Raw genomic sequence first — 18,722 nt, forward strand, 5'->3', positions numbered from 1 at the left:
TGACTATAGTTAATAATGTATAGAACATACTATATTATAATATGATGCATGTATAAAATATTATAATATAATAAAATGGTAACCAGTATTACTTTAGGATCATTAATATGCTATTATAGTTTTATTAAAATTTAAAATCATATTTAATTTGACATTTATATTATATTTAAAATTTAAATTCAATTAAAACTTGATTTTATAAATATATATATTTATTTATTTATGTTTTTGGTTTAGTTTGAACTGTAGTAACCCTGAATATATGCATATATATATATATATTATATATATATATATATCTATATATATATTTATATATTTATATTCTTCATGTGCATTTTTGGTTTAGTTTGAACTGTAGTAACCCTGAATGTAACCAGATACAGTGTAATAATTTCATGTGCAAACAAAGATGTTCTGGTGATTAGTTTTTAATTATTTATTTATTTCTACAATTTTGAGATATAAATTAGTAATGGAGTAATATATCATCAGCGGCTCATTATTGTAAAATGTTAGGCCACAGAAGGACATCATTGTTTAATCATAATCAGGTTTTAAACACACCAGTGTGTGATAATATCAGTGTTGGTTTAATATTGTGTTGTTTGTCTGCTGTCCTCTAGATGGCGATCTCGTGTTTGTCTTCTGTGCTCTCAATGGACTTCAAAAGCACTGAGCTGGAAGTGTCTGTGGTGACCAAAGAAAACCCGAAATTCAGGTACAGAGAGAGAATGAAGAGCAAACATGAGCACAGAGAGAAGATGTGAAGCAGTTTACCATCATCTGTGTGTGTGTGTGTGTGTGTGTGTGTGTGTGTGTGTGTGTGTGTTTCAGGACTCTGTCAGAAGCAGAAATCGAGCGTCATCTGGTGGCGATCACAGAGAGAGAGTAACTCTCATTCTCATTTAAGACTGTCAGCTGTTTACTATGTTTTTACAGTCCTGAAAGCATCCGTCACTGAAGCGTTTGCTCATCCTCAGCTTGTGTTTTCTAGTTTGACTGTATGCACACAGTCCACTCATATTCTAATAAATCAATTTTTTCAGTCTGAACAGTCTTGTTGAGCAGTATTCACACTTCCTGATCCTGCATGTGTGTCTGGTGTGTCTCCTGTCTGTCCAGCTGGTGGCGCCAGAGAGTCACCTTGAGTGACATTCACACTCATCTACAGACCTCTCTCCTTCAGAGGGTTGTTCTTCTGTGTGTGTGTGTGTGTGTGTGTGTGTGTGTGTGTGTGTGTGTGTGTGTGTGTGTGTGTGTGTGTGTGTGTGTGTGTGTGTGTGTGTGTTCACCTTCTCCAAGGTCTGTGTGTTTTGTCCATCTGTGTGGTACTGGAGGATTTAAGTCCAATCCGTCTGTCTGCTTCTGCAAAGTGCTGACAGACACAGGACAGATTATCAGAGAGACAGACAGCTGTGATGATGATGAAGATGATGCTGGAGGTGACGAGACACACACATCATCATCGTCATGTGCTTCTCTGTCCACTCACAGCAGAAACACTGGTTACACTAGTAAAGTGTGTGTGTGTGTGTGTGTGTGTGTGTGTGTGTGTGCTAGTTAATTTTTATTTCAGAGTTGGAGATACAATAATAAATAAAATCCTACCATTGTTATTTTAGTACAGTTTTTATGCTATTATAGTGTTTTGTTAAAATTGAATTTTTTCTTTTTTTTACGTTTTAATTTTACTTGAAATTTTGTGCATTTATATTTTTTTTTACTAAAATATTTGAATTTACCTGTAATTTATTTCAATTTATTTTTAATCATTTTAGTACGTCCACTTTTTTGTAGTTTTTCACCTAATCCTTCTGTTTCAGGTAATGAGACTGACTGCAGGTTTAGTTTTAGTGATGCGCACGAAACCAGAGTCAAACTAAACATCACGAAACACTCTTCACTGAACAAATGATTCTTCAGACCTGAAGATTATTGGAGCATGTTTTACAAAAAAAATACTATTTAGTATTTCAGAATTTCACATTTAATGCAATGTGTTACTTGCTGTTTCTTTGTAATTATTTGTGAACGTTTTCACATCAATCATACAGAATCAGTTCTCATGATCCCAGAGTAACACAAACACTGCAAAAGAATATGTTTTTCTTTCTGAATCATGTTTTCAGTCACTCGCGTCTCATGTGATCGTGCTGCGAGAGCTCTGATTGGTGGAAACCATCGCCGCCGTCCATGTCACATGACCATTACATCACTGGATTGAGGTCAGGCCTGGATTAGACAGAATGGAGAGATTAGGAGCTGTGTGCTCCAAACACAGGAGAAAGGAGAAAGAGTGAGACGTCTTCAACACGTCAGATTGACTGATTTAGTGGACATCAGTGCAGTGTTTGTTTGGAAAGAGTTCTTCATGCTTCACAGATGCAAAACAGCAAAGATTATACTTACGTGTTCCAAACATCACAGAACATACAGTGCATAATGAAAGTGAGTTACAGAAGTGAGCCATGAAACTTAATGAATAAGAGCCAGATTCATCAGGATGAGAAGATCCTCCAGAAGAATAAAATAAAAATAACCTTCAAATATAAACTGGTATTTATAGGAATTTAATGAAATATATATAATTCATTAATAAAGATAATGCATAAACAATGCCTCCAGGCTCAGTGTTTTCTGTTCTTTTGGCTAAAAATCGTTACTGAACTGCAAAAGTGTATAGATAAGTAGCTCCGTTCATTACAGTGCTCTTGTCCGAATGGAGAAGGTCTTAAGGGTCCAGTGTTGAACACAATCTCTGGTTGCTGTAATAAATATTGCTTGTTTTCTAGATGTTACACAGACGGTAGAACCTGAGGGTCTTCGTGGAGAAGATGATGGAGATCAGGCTACGTCTGAAACTCTCTGACCAGCACAAACCTGCTCTGATTCTGATACTGAGCAAGACGCTGAGAAGAAAAGACAAAACCAGAGTCACAATAATCCAGACTAATTCACTCTGAACAGCACCGGAGCCTAAGAGGATTCAAACATTTGCTTAATTAGATCAGTAAAAATAACAAACTAGAGACAGACAGACAGAGAGAGAGAGATGAAGTGTGTAATTACACTCGTCTCTCTATAAAACCTCTACATTTCAACATTATCAAAACACTGATGGAGATATTTGATCGTTGTTAAAGGGACAGTTCACCCAAATATCATCATTCTGTCCTCATGTCCTTCAAACCTGTTTACTTTTTCTTTCTTCTGTGAAACACAAAAGAAGAGATTCTGAAACAGTTTTGCTTCCATTGACTTCCATTCTGTTTTTTGTCCACACTAACTCAATGAGACTGAAAGTGTTTCGTGTGCTGCGAGAGTCTTTCTCATAATCACTTCAGATAGTTTGTGTTTTACAGATGAAACGTGACTCGATGATGATGATGATGATGATGATGATGAAGGTCAAATTCAGGATAGTTTCTACAAAACCAGCTGCAGGTACATGAGACGTAATATGAGTTTATATCTGTTTTTAAAGATGGATGAATGTATTTGTTCTTGAATGGAGTGATGTGTGTCAGCAGAAGTGTGTGTGAAAGAAAACACACATTTAAAATGGATATAATAGGGTGATAGGAACTTGTTTCAGTTATTCAGTATTTTCATCTAGGTTTGAAATCACACACACATTTGTGTGTGTGCATGGTGCTAGTGTGTATAAGTGTGTTTGTGTGTGTGTGCTTGTGTGTATTAGTGTGTGTGTGTGTGTGTTTGTGTATGTGTGGCTTGTGTGTATTTGTTTATGTGTGTGTGTGAGTGTATTTGTGTGTATGTGCGCATGTGTTTATGTGTGTGTGTGTGAGTGTATTTGTGTGCACGCGTGTGTGTATTAGTGTGTGTATTAGTGTGTGTATTTGTGTGTGTGTGTGTGTGTGTGTTTGTGTGTGCATGCTTGTGTGTATGTGTGTGTGTGTGCACACATGTATGTATGTGTGTGTGTGTGTGTGTAATCTGGATGGATGGAGCATATGGCGTGTGCAGTGCATAAGGGCTCAGAGACTCTCAGGACTTAAAATATGATTCATTTCTTTCCCTCTAATCCACACAGACACATCAGAGCAGAGTTCCTCCAATTTCCCTTTAATCGATTCCTAATCCCACACAAACACACACACACACACACACAAGCGCGCGCGCACGCACACACACACACACACACACACACACACACACACACACACACACACACACTCCTGTGACCCTTCCCTCCATCGCTCTTTGTTTTTTTGCATCCCTCTCTTACAGCTACACAACACAAAACAGGATGAACAAACATGGTCTGATTTCAAACACTGTGTGTGTGTGTGTGTGTGTGTGTGTTTTCATTGGGTGAAAAAACATTTCAAGCTCATATTTCATCCCAAAATCAAAGGAAATGATTGAGCATCAAGAAAATAAAGCTTCTTTTAAGACCATCTAGATATTTTACCATTTTAATAAAATGTATTTTTATTATTATAATGATTATTAATTATCATTTGTTCATTCATTCATTCATTTATTCATTCCCTCTCTGCATTCATTTTGATGTCATGAAAATATTGCCAAGTCTTTAAGGTTCTAAAAATCTATCACACTATATAACAACATAGAATTATAATACTAAAATTATATAGAAAAACTGACCTGTCCTGAATTTATGGAAAGAAATGTTTATTTATAATTCATTAAAAGTCTCAAATCTACAAGACTAAATGCAAACACAATGAAAAAGCAGGACATTACAAAGAAAGACAGAATCTTGCATCAGAAAAGAGCGCTGATTGAAGCTCTGCGTCTGAGCGTCAGAAACCCTGAGATTGACAAGAAAACAACCGCTGATTGTTGGCAGAATCTAAACGTCAAGCGTGAGAGAGTTTGTGGTCGTTTAATTCCATGTAACTCAACACATGATTTCATTCAAGTAAAGTTTGACGTTTCAGAATCACAGTCGTGTAAATGAGAGTAAATACTGAACATTTCACAGGTTTAGAAGAAACAACAGATGTTGGATCTAATCAAAATATCAATTCAGAAAACATAAACGAAACATCTTCAGCTAGAGTTCACGTGTCCCAGCATGCTTTGCTCCTGGAGGCTCTGAGCAGGACTTTGCAGTTCGTTCTTCAGTTTCAAAAGCAGCTTGTTCACAAACATTTGGGATTCTGAAGGTTGAAATCTCATCTAATGATAAACCTCCTAAAACAAGAAGACAGTGCTTCAGCAGTTCAGATGATGAAGATGATTGTCCTCTAACCGTGTTGAGATGTAAATCACTGCACTAAACATCTGAGCTTCTTCAGCACTTCTATCATCTACCAGCTACATCTCATTCAGCATTACTCAGAAATAATCAAGACAGACTGTTAGAAACATCTCCATCTACACTCCACACTCAGCTGAACTTCTGTCCATGTCGTCCAAACGCTTCACTCGCGCGTGAACGGTTCAGAATATGGATATTTCGTTATCCACATTCAGAAAAATAAAGGTTCTTCATGGAACCTTTCCACTGGACAAAAGGAAAGAGCTGCTGAAAAAGAACAATATCACTCTTCAATATAAAGGTACCAAAGGGAGTTTTCACAGCGATGGAAGAACCATTTTGGGCTGCTTAAAGAACCTTTCAGTTCAGGTTTTCTTCCTTTTTAAAACCTAAAGAAACGGTTTCAAAATTTGATTGATGTCAAAGGTTTTCGGAACCATCAATGGCAATAAAACCATGACAGAAGCTCTAATGGTTTGCACTACAAATACCATTATAAACATCACAAACCATCAACTGTTAGCCATTAAAACCATTAAAAGTTGTTCTTCATTGGCATCCATGAAGATCCTTTAACATCCACGGGAACTTTCCCTTCCATAAAAGGTTCTTTACAGTGGAAAAAGATGATAAAATGTAGAAAAGTGTTCAGTGAAAGGCTCTTTGGGGAACCCAAAATGCTTCTTTTATGGTATCACTGCAAGAAGAAAAGAAAAAAATTTTGGACCTTTATTTTTAAGAGTGAATCAAATGGTTTCCAGTAGTGTGTTTTGGGCAGAAAGTCATTAGTATTCAGTGGTTTTAACATGCCACCAATAGAAAGCAGCAAATTACCAGTAGGCCGTGACAGTTTCTATTAAAACCACTGCAAACAGTGTTGGGGAAAGTAATGCATTTTAAAAGTAATGCATTACAATATTGCGATACTTCATGAAAAAGTAAATAATTGCATTACTTAGTTACTTTTCATGGAAAGTAATGCATTACATCACTTTTGCGTTACCTTCTGTCACCTGTGCTGGGCTTGATTATTCGTTTTTTAAAACAAAAAACCCAAAAGTGATATTTTTTAAACCCAAGGTTAATTGAATAATCTTCAGGCTGAAGGAAGTGCCTGCGTCTCTGATTTCTCTCAATAGAGCTGTCAGTCAAAACATAAGAAAACTAACTGGTGTTATTTATGTGAAAAAGTAACTCTGGTATTTCATTGTAAATTTAAAAGTAATAGCTTACTTTATTAGTTACTTGGAAAAGGTAATTTGATTACGCAACTTGCATTGCATGTAAAGCGTTCTACTAACACTATGGGGTTCTATTTTTATTTATTTATTTTTTTCAGCAGATTCTTTTACACTTTTTTCAGAACTGTTCACTCAAAGATTCTTTGGGGATCCAAAAATCGTCTGTTTATGGCATTGCTGCCTAAAGACCAATTTTGGAACCGTATAGAAGTGCAGTGAAGCTTCTTCTAGATGCTCTACAGGACCTGGAACTTCCAGGAGTTCTGGTCTTTGTAGTCCAGACAGTCTGCAGCGTTGAAGTTGAGCTTCCAGGACGCCGTTTGGTCCTTGTAGTCTAAGCAGTCGACGGCGCCGAAGCCCAGCGACGCGGCGGTGTAGCCCTGTGACGAGAACGAGGCGGGCGACTGGCTGAGTGCTCCGCTCATGGGGCTGAGAGCGCCCCCTGTGGCCGACAGCTGCGGGTGCATGGGGGACAGATACGAGCTGCAGTCCAGCCCGGTGAAGTAGGACGAGGAGGCGTAGCTCTGCCCGTAGGCCGGGGCCTGGGTGTAGGTCATGGGGTAGGCGCTGGAGCGCTGCAGGCAGGGCGTGCTGGAGACCGACAGCGGATCCTGAAGCGGAGAGATGGAGGCCGGGCTCCAGATGGACACGGTGGCGCTGGTGGAGCTGGAGCTCGGGGTGATGGCTGTGCCGGGTGGAGGAGGCGGCGGGGGGCTGTAGGGGCCATTGGTGCTGGCGCTGGGCTCGCTGATGCTGGGCTCTCGGGCTGGAGATGACTTCTTCTTCGGTGGTCTGGGTTTGGTCTGACCGCTGGTCTGTTGCTGCTGCTGTTGGCGGCACTTCGCACGACGGTTCTTAAACCACACCTGCAAATGTAGGTAAGTCAAATTAGAGTCTAAGTAAGTAAATACAGTGTTTACAAAGTGCTTTTCAGAAGAGAAATACATGTGTGCATTGATAGAGAAGAACCCATTCATAATAGAAATAAAATAATAAAACAAAATACAACAATAAGATAAATCAAGGAAAGGTGATTGATGTGAACAAGTGCCTAGTGCCAACATTGCTTTGCTTTTATAAAATCTCCAAAATTTTACACTCACACATAAAAAAAAAAAAAAAAAACAAAAAAAAAATGTTACTACTTGAAATAAAATAAGCTAATCATTTAGTTAATGTACTGAAATAAAACCTTAAATTACAAAAATTAATAAAACTATATAGACGTAAACTAATAAAAATGACAAAAACATACAACAAAATGATTAAAACAGAATTTTTAAAAATAAAATCTAATCAAAATATTAACAAAAACTAAAATATATTTAATATAATGTTTATTATATTATATAAATACCCAAAAAACTTTCAATGAACACTTTCTTGAACCATTAGTGGGAAGAACATTTTAATAATCTGAATATTTTCCACTATAGACATTAGTCAGAGAAGCGCCACGTTTAGTTTTTGATACATATTTAACATTTTAATCTTGAGAAGAATATTTTCCTCTATAGACCTCAGTAATTGAATATGGCTCTACCCTGAATGATGTCTATAAACGACCGGTTTGCGCATTAAAAGGCCGCGTGGATCATGTCGAATGTTCCAGGGGTTCTCTGCTGAAGTTAGCCATCTCTGGGTTCTGCTGGACTCACCTGGACTCTGGACTCGGGCAGGTTGATCTTAAGAGCCACCTCTTCTCTCATGAAGATATCCGGGTACCGCGTCTTGGCGAACAGTGCCTCGAGGATGTCGAGCTGCGCGCGCGTGAAGGTGGTTCTCTCGCGCCGCTGCTTCCGCGGAGTGTCTGATGATAAACCACACAAACACAAAAGTGTAATCGTTTAGTTGTTTTAGTCCACACTTGAAAGCACGGATTTATGAATGAGATGTGGTTTTACTTCCATAAAGCTGACATTTAACATTCTTGAATTTGTCTTACATCTCTGAGGACTATAATAAAGGAATTAACTGATTAACTGATGTTCTTTAAACGGGAAACGCGCGTTAATGAGCGCATTCAGCAGCACTGATTATTAAATTAATTCGTGCTTACAATCATTATTTCTCGTCTGGCTAATAAAACCCCGACAAACGAATAGACTTTTACGAAATAAATCACCATCTGATTTGAATTATATAGGCTGTTATATGAATATTATTTATATTAGAATTATGGGAACTCGCATTGAAGAATGACCTGAAACAGTGGATGTGAATATTCACCTGTGAGTTTGTAGTTCATCTCATTTGTTGACTTACTTAAAATTCGATTTTTTTTTTAACGAAAGAATTTGTAAATTCAATAGGCTAGTGTTCGTACACGGCTAATCTGTAAACTCGATGATTTTCGATTATAGTACTGGATTTACAAGCTGAGCAATACACAAAAATATTTTTCTTGACATTCTGTATTAGAAAAATCAGCGCAAATCATATTCATAAATAAATAACGTAATGTTTATAAAACATGATTTTAGTCAGAGCGCGCAGGTTTTTATATATATATTAAAAGTGCGTTTTCATAATGCTTATCTGTGATTTTTGTTTACAATTTTCTAAAGTCGTTGGTTAAACTAATACATAAAATAATATTAATAAATAATAAAGATAAGCTGATCATCACCTTTGCGCGCAGTTTAACGTGTTAAATATCACATCTGACATCTAAATTCTCATCAATAGGCTATAATGATGAAACAGTAAATTCTTGGATCAGAAATGAAACTGGGGTTCGGTCAGTACTCACTGGGGTAACCGACAGCGGAGTGCAGGAGATCCATCCCTGTACCGGACAGAGTCAAACCGTTCACCGAGTAATGCGGCTGTTTCATGTAGGACATCATGACTATAAACTCTCTCTCTCTCCTCTCTCTCTCTCCTTCTGTCTCTGTGTAGTGGATCTTTAGTTTGGCAGTCTCTCGGATGCTGTGACTCTGTCTCTCTGAGCTCCAGCGGGCATCAGTGGCGGGGTGTCCGGTGTCCGGTGCTCGGTGCGCGCGTCTCCGTCTCCGTGTGACAGTGAGATGAAGTGAGGAGGAGGCGGCGGCTAATTAGAGACGGACAAGACCTGAACAAACCCCTCCCTCCATCCCTCCATCCCTCCCTCTCTCCCTCTCTCTCAGATTCAAGAAGTTATATATGCATTTAAATGTAGTCGCTTTTATCCAAAGTTTCTTTTAAATCTTTTTAATCTATACATCATATCACGTATATTCTGTGTCTGCATGAAGTATATAAGTTATTGTACAGTTCGTATGAATAACGCAATAAATCACGTAGAGATCCTAGACTTTTAAAAATCTTTAAAGGAACCATTTCAGAACCATTCAATGATCAATTCTTAGTCTAAACACTCTTACAAAAATTTAAAAAGTGTGTTTTTACACCGATGCCATAAAATAACCTTTTTGTCTTGCAGAACCTTTCATATTAATAAATAACCTAAAGAATCATTTTCCATCTGAAACGAAAAGATCCCATGCATGTGAAAAGTTGTTCATAGATGCCAATAAAGAACCCTTATTTTTAAGAATGAATACAATTTTAATAATCTGAAGAACCATTGACGAAAAACATAATTTTTAAGAATACAAAACAGAGTTAGCTATAAAGAACGTTTTCCATGGATGTAAAAGATTCTTTATGGAACCACTGATGTCAAATAAAAAGGAGCTTTTCGCTATTTAAAGATCATATTCGTTTTAAAGATTTATTTCCTTCCGCCGGTGTCTAAAAACCTTTCTATAAATGGAGAAAGACTTTGAGATTTGGAGTCAGATTTGGCACAGAGATTCATTCAGTTTAAAAGAGAAATAAAAGTAAAAAGATACTGGAAACGAGCGCGTACATCTCTAGAAACCCAGAGATTCGGCCTGGCGATGGTCAGTCTATCGATAAGAGCTTATATTGCACACACAGCAGATTACACGTCACAGCCGCAGAAAACACATTTCATGATTTGACATCGCTGCAGAATGCTGGAATAATTGGAGTCTGTGTGTGTGTGTGTGTGTGTGTGTGTGTGTGTGTGTCTGTGTGTGTGTGTGTGTGTGTGGAGGGGGTCCGTGCGTCCAAACGGGATTAAAGAAACAAAAGCACCCAGTGTTCCTCAAATCCCACAAATATCCAACCTCTCTGTATTAAAATCACTGTTTATTTTAATTCATCATCTGTGTCTTTTGTGATTTTGATATTTAGACCTCGAGTTCGATCACATAGTGTACGGACAAGACACTTTCCTTAATTAAATTGTTTTGCATTTATTAATTAAAAATAATAATATGTGTGTAAATCAAGAAATGATTTAGAATTCATCTGAATTGCAATTGTTAATGAGCAATATTAATATGTAGGCTAAACTGTAATGGGAAACTATTGGAAATAATTTAAATAAACTGGAAAAAACTTTTGAAAGCCATATACGCTTATTTTGTAATTAAAATAATTAATGAAATCATTTGTTGTTTTGTAGTGGTTTGTAGAATAATTGAAATTCATCGTTTTTTCAGTATTGAAGTCTTTTTCCTCTTCGCTTGTGTTCCGTGATCGGTCTGTAATGAATTAATCTCTGTTTTATAGACTCTGTTATGTGGTTTTCCCCGCTGTCTGCAGCTGTACTGTGATTTCTCTTGATATCTCTGCGCTGTGAGACAGTAGTATTGTAGTATGATTGTGAGGATGTAAATGAGCGCGTGTAAAGCGGATTCTGCGCTTGTTAATTGAATCGGATTTCTTCTAGTTTCAAATCCACAGAAACTCTATAAGGGGTTTATCTGCAGATATAAAGAGACACAGACAGTATAACAGCCTCTGTTCAGACCTTTCATATCTCTCATATCTGTTTCAGATGTTCACCTGCAGCGGCAGGCCGCGTCTCGAGCCTGCGGATACACGAGAACATCATCTTCATCATCTTCATCACCATCATCTTCTTCATCACCATCATCTTCATCATCATCTTCTTCTTCATCACAGGCAGAATCAGCGTTCTCATCGTGTCTGCTGGAAAGTTGGTGAGTCGAAACTTTTTATTTGATTTCCTGATACACGCACGCGCACGCACGCACGCACGCGTTCACAGACACCTGTTCACGACGATCGGCTTCCTACAGAATAAAGACTGCCTATATCTTGACTATAGTTGATACTGAACATAGACTGCGTGCCCTGAATTATAATATTGCATTAATTGAGTGTTCACAGTGAGAAATAAACACTTTCAGAAAACGTACTTTTCCCTTTAATCTATATTTACCAATTTTCATAGAAAAAAAAATTGTGTACATTCATGTACATATTTAAATATGTATTTACTATTATTTACATATAATTATTTAAACGTTTAGCAAATTAAAAGGACAAAAACAAATAGATTTCTTGACAAAATGTATTGTTTTATTTTTATTCTTTCTGAAAGTACCACAATGTTCATTATTTTAATGCAATTAAAAAAATCACTTGTGTTAGATATTTTCTGTCTATCTCTTTATATGACTTTGGCTTGTTGTTTTGGAATTTTCCTTTTCTCCTGATGGTGTGGCACTAGGACCCAGCGCTGACTGAAATCAAGGACACAACCACCACATAAGAAGCTTACAGTATTTAATCTGCATGGCCTAAAAACACCACACACACACACACACACACACACACACACACACACACACACACACACACACACACACACACACACACACACACACACACACACACACACACACACACACACAAACACACACACACACACAGACACACACACACACACAGCTCATAATTCCACAGGTTTGGACTGAATTGCAGTCACATTTGTATCCGTTGCTGTTGTTCATGTGGTTCTAGATGTTGTTTTTGTCGTTCTGATAAAGGTCTGGAGCTTCTGTATGATGACTCTGCAGTATAGTGTGAGTTAGACAGTGAAACTGCAGTGACGTGTGTGAAAGCTTCTCTCGTGTCTCGTATCGAGGTTTTGCAGTGCTGTGAACTCAGTCCTGGTGTTTTCTGTAGAATCTCATCACGGCCTCCAGCACAGAGTGAGAAAGCACCTGTAGATCTGACTGGAGCTGAACGTTCACCACATCAGCAAAGCTGCTCCATTCTGAAACTGGAGCGTACTTTGATCTCAGACTCTTCAAGCCTCAGAGCAGAACCCTGGTGTTCCTGTCTCTCAAACAGCAGATCATGGCGCTAGCAACACCAAAGTCATGGGTTCAGTTCCCATGGATCCATGATAACGTATTCCCAACTAACAGGAAACATTCTCTGAATGTTCTGGCAAAGTTATGAATAAAATTCTTACTGTAACATTAAGAGAACATCTATTATTGTTCTCAAAATGATAGCACAGAAACATTATACATTGTTTTTATTCTGAAACATTTTAGTTGGAAGTTCATTAAACATTTTTTAACTGTTGCTACTTGTTCGAGAAAATTCAGAGAACATTCAAAAGTAACGTTCCCTTGGTGAAACATTTTAACATTTCTGAAACGTTTTAAAAATGGACACCGTGAACATTCAGAAATAGCATTTTCATAACTTAAGGGGAATGCTATTTTTGTTAGCTGTGTATACATACCTTGAATGCAATGCAGTTTGGGTAAAAAAGCATCTGCTAATGCATCAATGTAAATGTGTCTGAGAGTAACAGAGCGGTCACTTTACATTTATGCATTTGGCAGATGCTTTTATCTTGAATAACTTGCACTGCATTCAAGGCTTACATCAGTTGATCAGTTCATACATCCCTGGGAATCAAACCTATGACCTCGCGTTGCGAGCGCCATGTTTGAGCCAGGGTAACGTTTGCTCAAAATGTTCAAACATCATCTGTGTAAATCTCTCTCTAACACCCTATCATGGTATTTACAGCAGTGGATATACACACACACACACAGTTCAGCCGATTTGTCATAATATGCTTTATCTGAAAAGTAAGTATCTTACCTCGGGATAAAGAGGGGAAAGAGGCATTTGTAGTGAGATTGTGAGCAGAGAGACGTGGACAGACAGCGAGAGTGAAAGAGGACGAGAAACACACCTGAATGAGACTTTAGTGTGCTTCTGAGAGGAGTTTGTGTTTCGGTGATGTGGATGGACAGAGAAAGATATTTGGAAGACACACACAGGTACAGTACGTGTGAGAGAGATGGATGGAAGGATGGAGATCTGGATCAGGTGAAGGAAAGGGCCCGAGGAAGAGGGTGGGCGGGGGTTATTCTGAAACTTGATGTTTTATGATTGTTTGAGTGTTTATTAGTTGATTTAGTTGCTTCTCAAGACATCTGGTTGTGTGTTAGAAGTCCAGTCCAGCGTGATGTTGAGTTTTCAGAGCGTTTGAATTAGTTTGAGTGAAGTGCAGAACTAAAGTTGTGGTTAGTGACTAGTGTAGGTTAACAGCTTAAATAAACATGCAAACATTCTTAAAGAATCCTTATAGCTGCAAGGTTCACTAGAATATAATCTCTAGAAAATTATTTTTGAAAAAAAACAAACATTTTTTTTTAACCACCTTTAGTTTGGCACAGCAGTAATTTTCACAACCAAAATGCACTAAAACTACCAAAATACTTCATACAGACTGAAATCAAGTCATTCTTCATCACACCAGCAAAGGTTTTTAACAAACACTCATAAACTAATGACTCAGACACCCACTTTGTGCTTCTGTAAATCATCATCTGTCTTATTAAAGCAGGAATGTTCATCTCAATTCTTTAGAAATGAGAATGAAATTGAAAGACTAACACTGTGTAGGTGTTCAGCTGCATCCAGTAGTTTTAGGAGTATTTCATTTTTAGATTTTTAATGTATTTCACTATGGTTTTATTGTAGGAATATATCAGATTTATCAGTATTATGCATGTAAATGTAAATTGGCCTGTAGGTTTGTTGTTTTGCTGTTTTTGTGTCTACATGCATTTAAAATCACAATCTTTATAACACAAACTCACAGTCGTGAGAATGAAGTCATTTAGTGATTGTTTTGAAGACATATATAGATGAGCTGATGAAGAGACATATGAGACATCTGGACTCAGACAGATTGATAATCCACAGCAGACAGCAGCAGGTGGCTGTCTGAGTGTGTGTGTGTGTGTGTGTGTGTGTGTGTGTGGAGATTACGCAAGTCTCTGTAGCTCTGACACACACTCAACCTGGAGCTCCTCACATGGAGGTCAAAATAACTTCTTTTTAATAAATTTAAATTAATTGAATGTTCTAAGATTTTGCTCATTAATGTTTTTAATTTTAAATGTTGTGTTTTTAGGTTTTTTTTTCTGGTACTAAATTCTATTTATGCAATAGTTATGATGCATTTGTTACCTGTTCAACACATTTTGAGCATAGACCTGAGGCATAGAGCATAGAATCACTTGGATTATTGCTGAAGGGGAAAAAGTTTACAGAGTTAAACTAAATAAAAATAAAGGTATAGAAATTATAGTTTATTATTTAGAAAAATGCACAAAAATTTTGGGTTTGACTTAAGTGATTTGAGGAAGTTTATGTGATTCTGCATAATGTTAAATATAGGAAATGTCCCAATGAACCTGAATTTGCTCGGATTGTATTGAACTTTGTTTGTGATGTTGGGCAACAGGAAGTGAGGTAAATGCGAACAATGGTGTGTTGTTCTGTGTGTGTGTGTGTGTGTGTGTGATTAAAGCTCATTCATACAGAATGATTAATAAGCTCAGGTTTGATTGTGTTAATTGTGCATGCGCCTCTCTCACACACACACACACACACACACACACACACACACACACACACACACACACGAACACACACTTGAGCCATGTGTCCCAGCATAAGCCTTCATGCATGAGCGCACAACACATTCTGTTTGTGCTTGGGTACATTGTGCGTGTGTCTGTGTGTGTGTGAGAGCTGGTGCTGATGGGGTCAGGGGTCAGGTGGTGGTACAGTGGTAATAGAGGGACGCGTGTGTGCGTGTGTGTGTGTGTTTGTGTCCAGATGGCATTGGCTGATGGAGAGAACGGCAGTAATGCAGCAAGTGGAACAGTAGCACTAATCCACCTCCATGCTGCACGTGCCACGCACACACACACACACACACACACACACACACACACACACACACACACACACACACTGAGCACTGTATAAAATATGAGTCCTCATGAGGTTTAGCTGCTGTGTTTCAGGACTTTATAACACAACTTCACATTTCCGAACAGAATATGGCAACCTGCACCTCTGTTTCTGCTCCGGGCCCCTTGTGTCTCTCCTATTAACCACAAACAGACCATTGATTTACAATTACTCTTTAATGTTTTTTTATTATTCTATTTAATTATTTTGGTATTGATGGACAATGCAATTCAAAAATGGTATTTTCTATAAATAGTGCACTAATCTGAGTAATCTGTTGCTTCACAGAGAGAACTGCTGGATAAACTGTGATCTAATGCATAACTAACCTAGAATGAAACAGCAGCTCATGCTCACTATTGTTCAAATGTTTAGAATAATTAAGATTAGGTTTCTTCTGCTCACCAAGGCTGCATTTATTTAATCAAAAATACCGTAAAAATGTGAAATATTATTAGAACCTAAAACAGCTGTTTTCTGTGTGAATCTCTGTTAAACTGTAATTTATTTCTGTGATGTGCAGCTGTACTTTCAGCATCATTACTCCAGTCTTCAGTGTCACATGATCTTCAGAAATCATTCTAATATGATGATTTGCTGCTCAAGACACATTTCTGATTATTATCAATGTTGAAAACAGTTGTGCTGCACAATATTTTTGTGCAAACTGTGATACATTTTATTTTTCAGGATTCACAGATGAACAAGAGGTTCAAAAGTACAGCATTTATTTGAAATGGGAAAAATAGGACGCTGATGTCTTTAGTGTTTCTAGAACATTACAGTAAAACACAGTCATCTGTAGAATCTGACTGTAGCTGTAATCTCAAAGGGTTTTGGAGACATTTTCTAATTTTCTACAGTTCTACAGTCGTCTTTGAATGTGATGATGCTCAAATTGAGCTGAGTGTTTGTTTCATGGTCACACAAGGTGCTGGACTGATTTGAACTCCTGACCATACACACACACATACACACACACACACAGTCTCACAATGGTTCTCTGATTCTTAATTGGAGCTGTAATCCTGAGGAATGTCTCTAATTAGCAAATACTGCAGTTCAGATTTTTACCAGCCTGTTCCTGGACAACACACACACACACACACACACACACACACACACACACAAACGTTATTGCCTAAATGATCACATATCATAAACTTCTATACTTCTATTGTTTTTATATGAGATCACATTAACTACAAACACAAATGTTCCACGGTGATGCACAGTGATACACACACACACACACACACACACACACACACACAGAGAGACAGATAGGTGAATGGTCAGGTACGTCTGTAGTGTGTGAGAGGTCATGAGTGTGTGTGTGTGTGTGTCTGTGCTGCTGACACACTGCTGATGGTAAATCCAGATTAGAGAAGCTAAAACAGGCTGCAGGACTGATGCATATCGCTAATACACAGACCCGCTGTCACACTCAATAACTCACACACACACACACACACACACACACACACACACACACACACACACACACACACACACACACACACACACACACACACACAAAAGCTGAGCCAGCACAGCATGGCACAGAGAGAGACGTTGTGGAGACTTTCATGACATGTTTCTAAATGTCTGCAGAATCTGATCTTATCTATCAAACAACATGAACAAAACATTAACTGAAGTACACCCGTTTAGATTCATCAGTATCTGTTCACTTCAGTCACTTAAATTTGTGTGAATTGTGGATCAAGTGACTGTATCTGCCGGATCTTTTCTCTTATACCACTTTCCTTCATTAAGTCTGAAGTCTCATTATATATTTGAATCCACAGGTGTTTGGGTGATTTTTAGTGAATGTATGAAGTCAGTTTTACTCCAGTCCTGAGAATCACGTTAACTAGCGACACTAACCAAAAACAAACGCAGTCTTCATCTTCAGCCCTACAGTACATCTATTAGTTTAGCATTTCAAAACCAACAAACTTCTGTCTGTACAATAAAAAAAAAAAAAAAAAAAATATAAACAAAAAATACTTTACAATAAGATGCTAACAAGAATATTCTATACCTTAAAATATTCTCTAAAATAGCTTTGAATTCAGTTCTTTACTTGCCATTTCTTTCTGAAATTTACTAGCAATTTCTGAGTGGAAATTGTTTCAAATTGTTTCTACACCAGTTTTTAGTGTTATTATAAAGTGTTTTTACTCACAATAAGTGACACATGATTTGATATGTAATGACGTAATAATATGTAAGTGTTTCTGAAGTAAACAGATATGTTTGAGGCTGCTGTATATTTTCTTTTGACCATCATGGCATGTTTGATGTGCTGTTTCTCTGTGTTTCAGGGTTCCTCACACTGGATTCTAGATGTTTCTTCTTCAATGCTCCCAGACGCTTCTAGTGTTTGATTCAAGGATATTTTCAGGGTATTTTTCCAATTATATGTCACATACAACTCATAAAACAGCGCAACTGTCAATTCTCCTCTTCAAGGCAAGACACCCCAGGTGAACAGGGTAAAGAATTAACTAATACACATCATCATACTTCCCCAGTTGATTGATGACATTAAGAATTGCACACATTTTATTATTACAAATTTTCTGAGATTTTATGTGTGCAAACAAGACAATATTGATTTCAAATACTTATGCACTAATTTTCCTAAATATAAATATGAACACTGGATAAAGGCAGGTTAAAAATTCTTGCTTGATTTTCTTTACATATTAGAGTTGACATAAGATTTTTACAAAAGAGATTTTTTTATTTCTCTTTTTATCGCTCCATAAATCAGAAAATACTGTCAACAGACAGAAAACAAATACAGTTTTCACAATGTTTTTTGGAATAAAAAGGTTCTGTAAATTAGTGTGAATGATTTATGAACAAACCCTTCAGTAAAAACCTTCAGAATACAGATAAGAATAAGTTTTGGTGTATGTATGTGCTGCTGAAGTGGAGAATCAAACGCACTGCCTTTAAAAACAAACAATTAACAAAAAGTTTTTAGGAATAAAATGTTGTATAAATGAGTGTGAACAATATAAGAACAAATCCTTCAGTAAAAACCTTAAGAATATAGTTAGGAATAAAACTCTAAGTTTTGGTGTATGTAAGTG

At 37.3% G+C, this 18,722-nt stretch overlaps 2 protein-coding genes across 2 annotated transcripts in view; one reads left to right on the forward strand and one right to left on the reverse strand.

Moving 5' to 3' along the window:
* LOC109061674 (proteasome subunit alpha type-6-like) overlaps nt 1–1,055 on the forward strand; it is a 4,484-nt gene extending 3,429 nt beyond the window's left edge. Inside the window, exons 6-7 of the mRNA XM_042771550.1 lie at nt 627–721; nt 838–1,055. Coding sequence (XP_042627484.1) covers nt 627–721; nt 838–895 — 153 coding nt within the window. The 3' untranslated portion in view covers nt 896–1,055. The remainder of the gene's footprint in view (nt 1–626; nt 722–837) is intronic.
* Nucleotides 1,056–4,648: 3,593 nt separating this feature from the next.
* On the reverse strand, nt 4,649–9,543 carry LOC109103594 (homeobox protein otx5-like). The gene is made up of 3 exons (XM_042771552.1): nt 9,248–9,543; nt 8,154–8,305; nt 4,649–7,361 (listed from the first exon to the last, which is right to left on the reverse strand). The coding sequence occupies exons 1-3, from the start codon at nt 9,342–9,344 to the stop codon at nt 6,732–6,734; spliced, it is 879 nt and encodes a 292-aa protein (XP_042627486.1). The 5' UTR covers nt 9,345–9,543; the 3' UTR covers nt 4,649–6,731.
* Between the last annotated feature and the right edge of the window lie 9,179 nt (nt 9,544–18,722).

Source organism: Cyprinus carpio, chromosome A15, assembly GCF_018340385.1.
Source record: "Cyprinus carpio isolate SPL01 chromosome A15, ASM1834038v1, whole genome shotgun sequence".
Classification (NCBI taxonomy): domain Eukaryota; kingdom Metazoa; phylum Chordata; class Actinopteri; order Cypriniformes; family Cyprinidae; genus Cyprinus; species Cyprinus carpio.

What these genes read in the sequence shown, in the direction of transcription:
- LOC109103594 (XM_042771552.1), bottom strand. Translation starts at nt 9,344, where the DNA reads ATGATGTCCTACATGAAACAGCCGCATTACTCGGTGAACGGTTTGACT. An exon ending in CTCCGCTGTCGGTTACCCCA is followed by an intron (nt 8,306 to 9,247) that starts GTGAGTACTGAC and finishes GTTTATCATCAG; the next exon opens with ACACTCCGCGGAAGCAGCGG. An exon ending in TGCCCGAGTCCAGAGTCCAG is followed by an intron (nt 7,362 to 8,153) that starts GTGAGTCCAGCA and finishes CTACATTTGCAG; the next exon opens with GTGTGGTTTAAGAACCGTCG.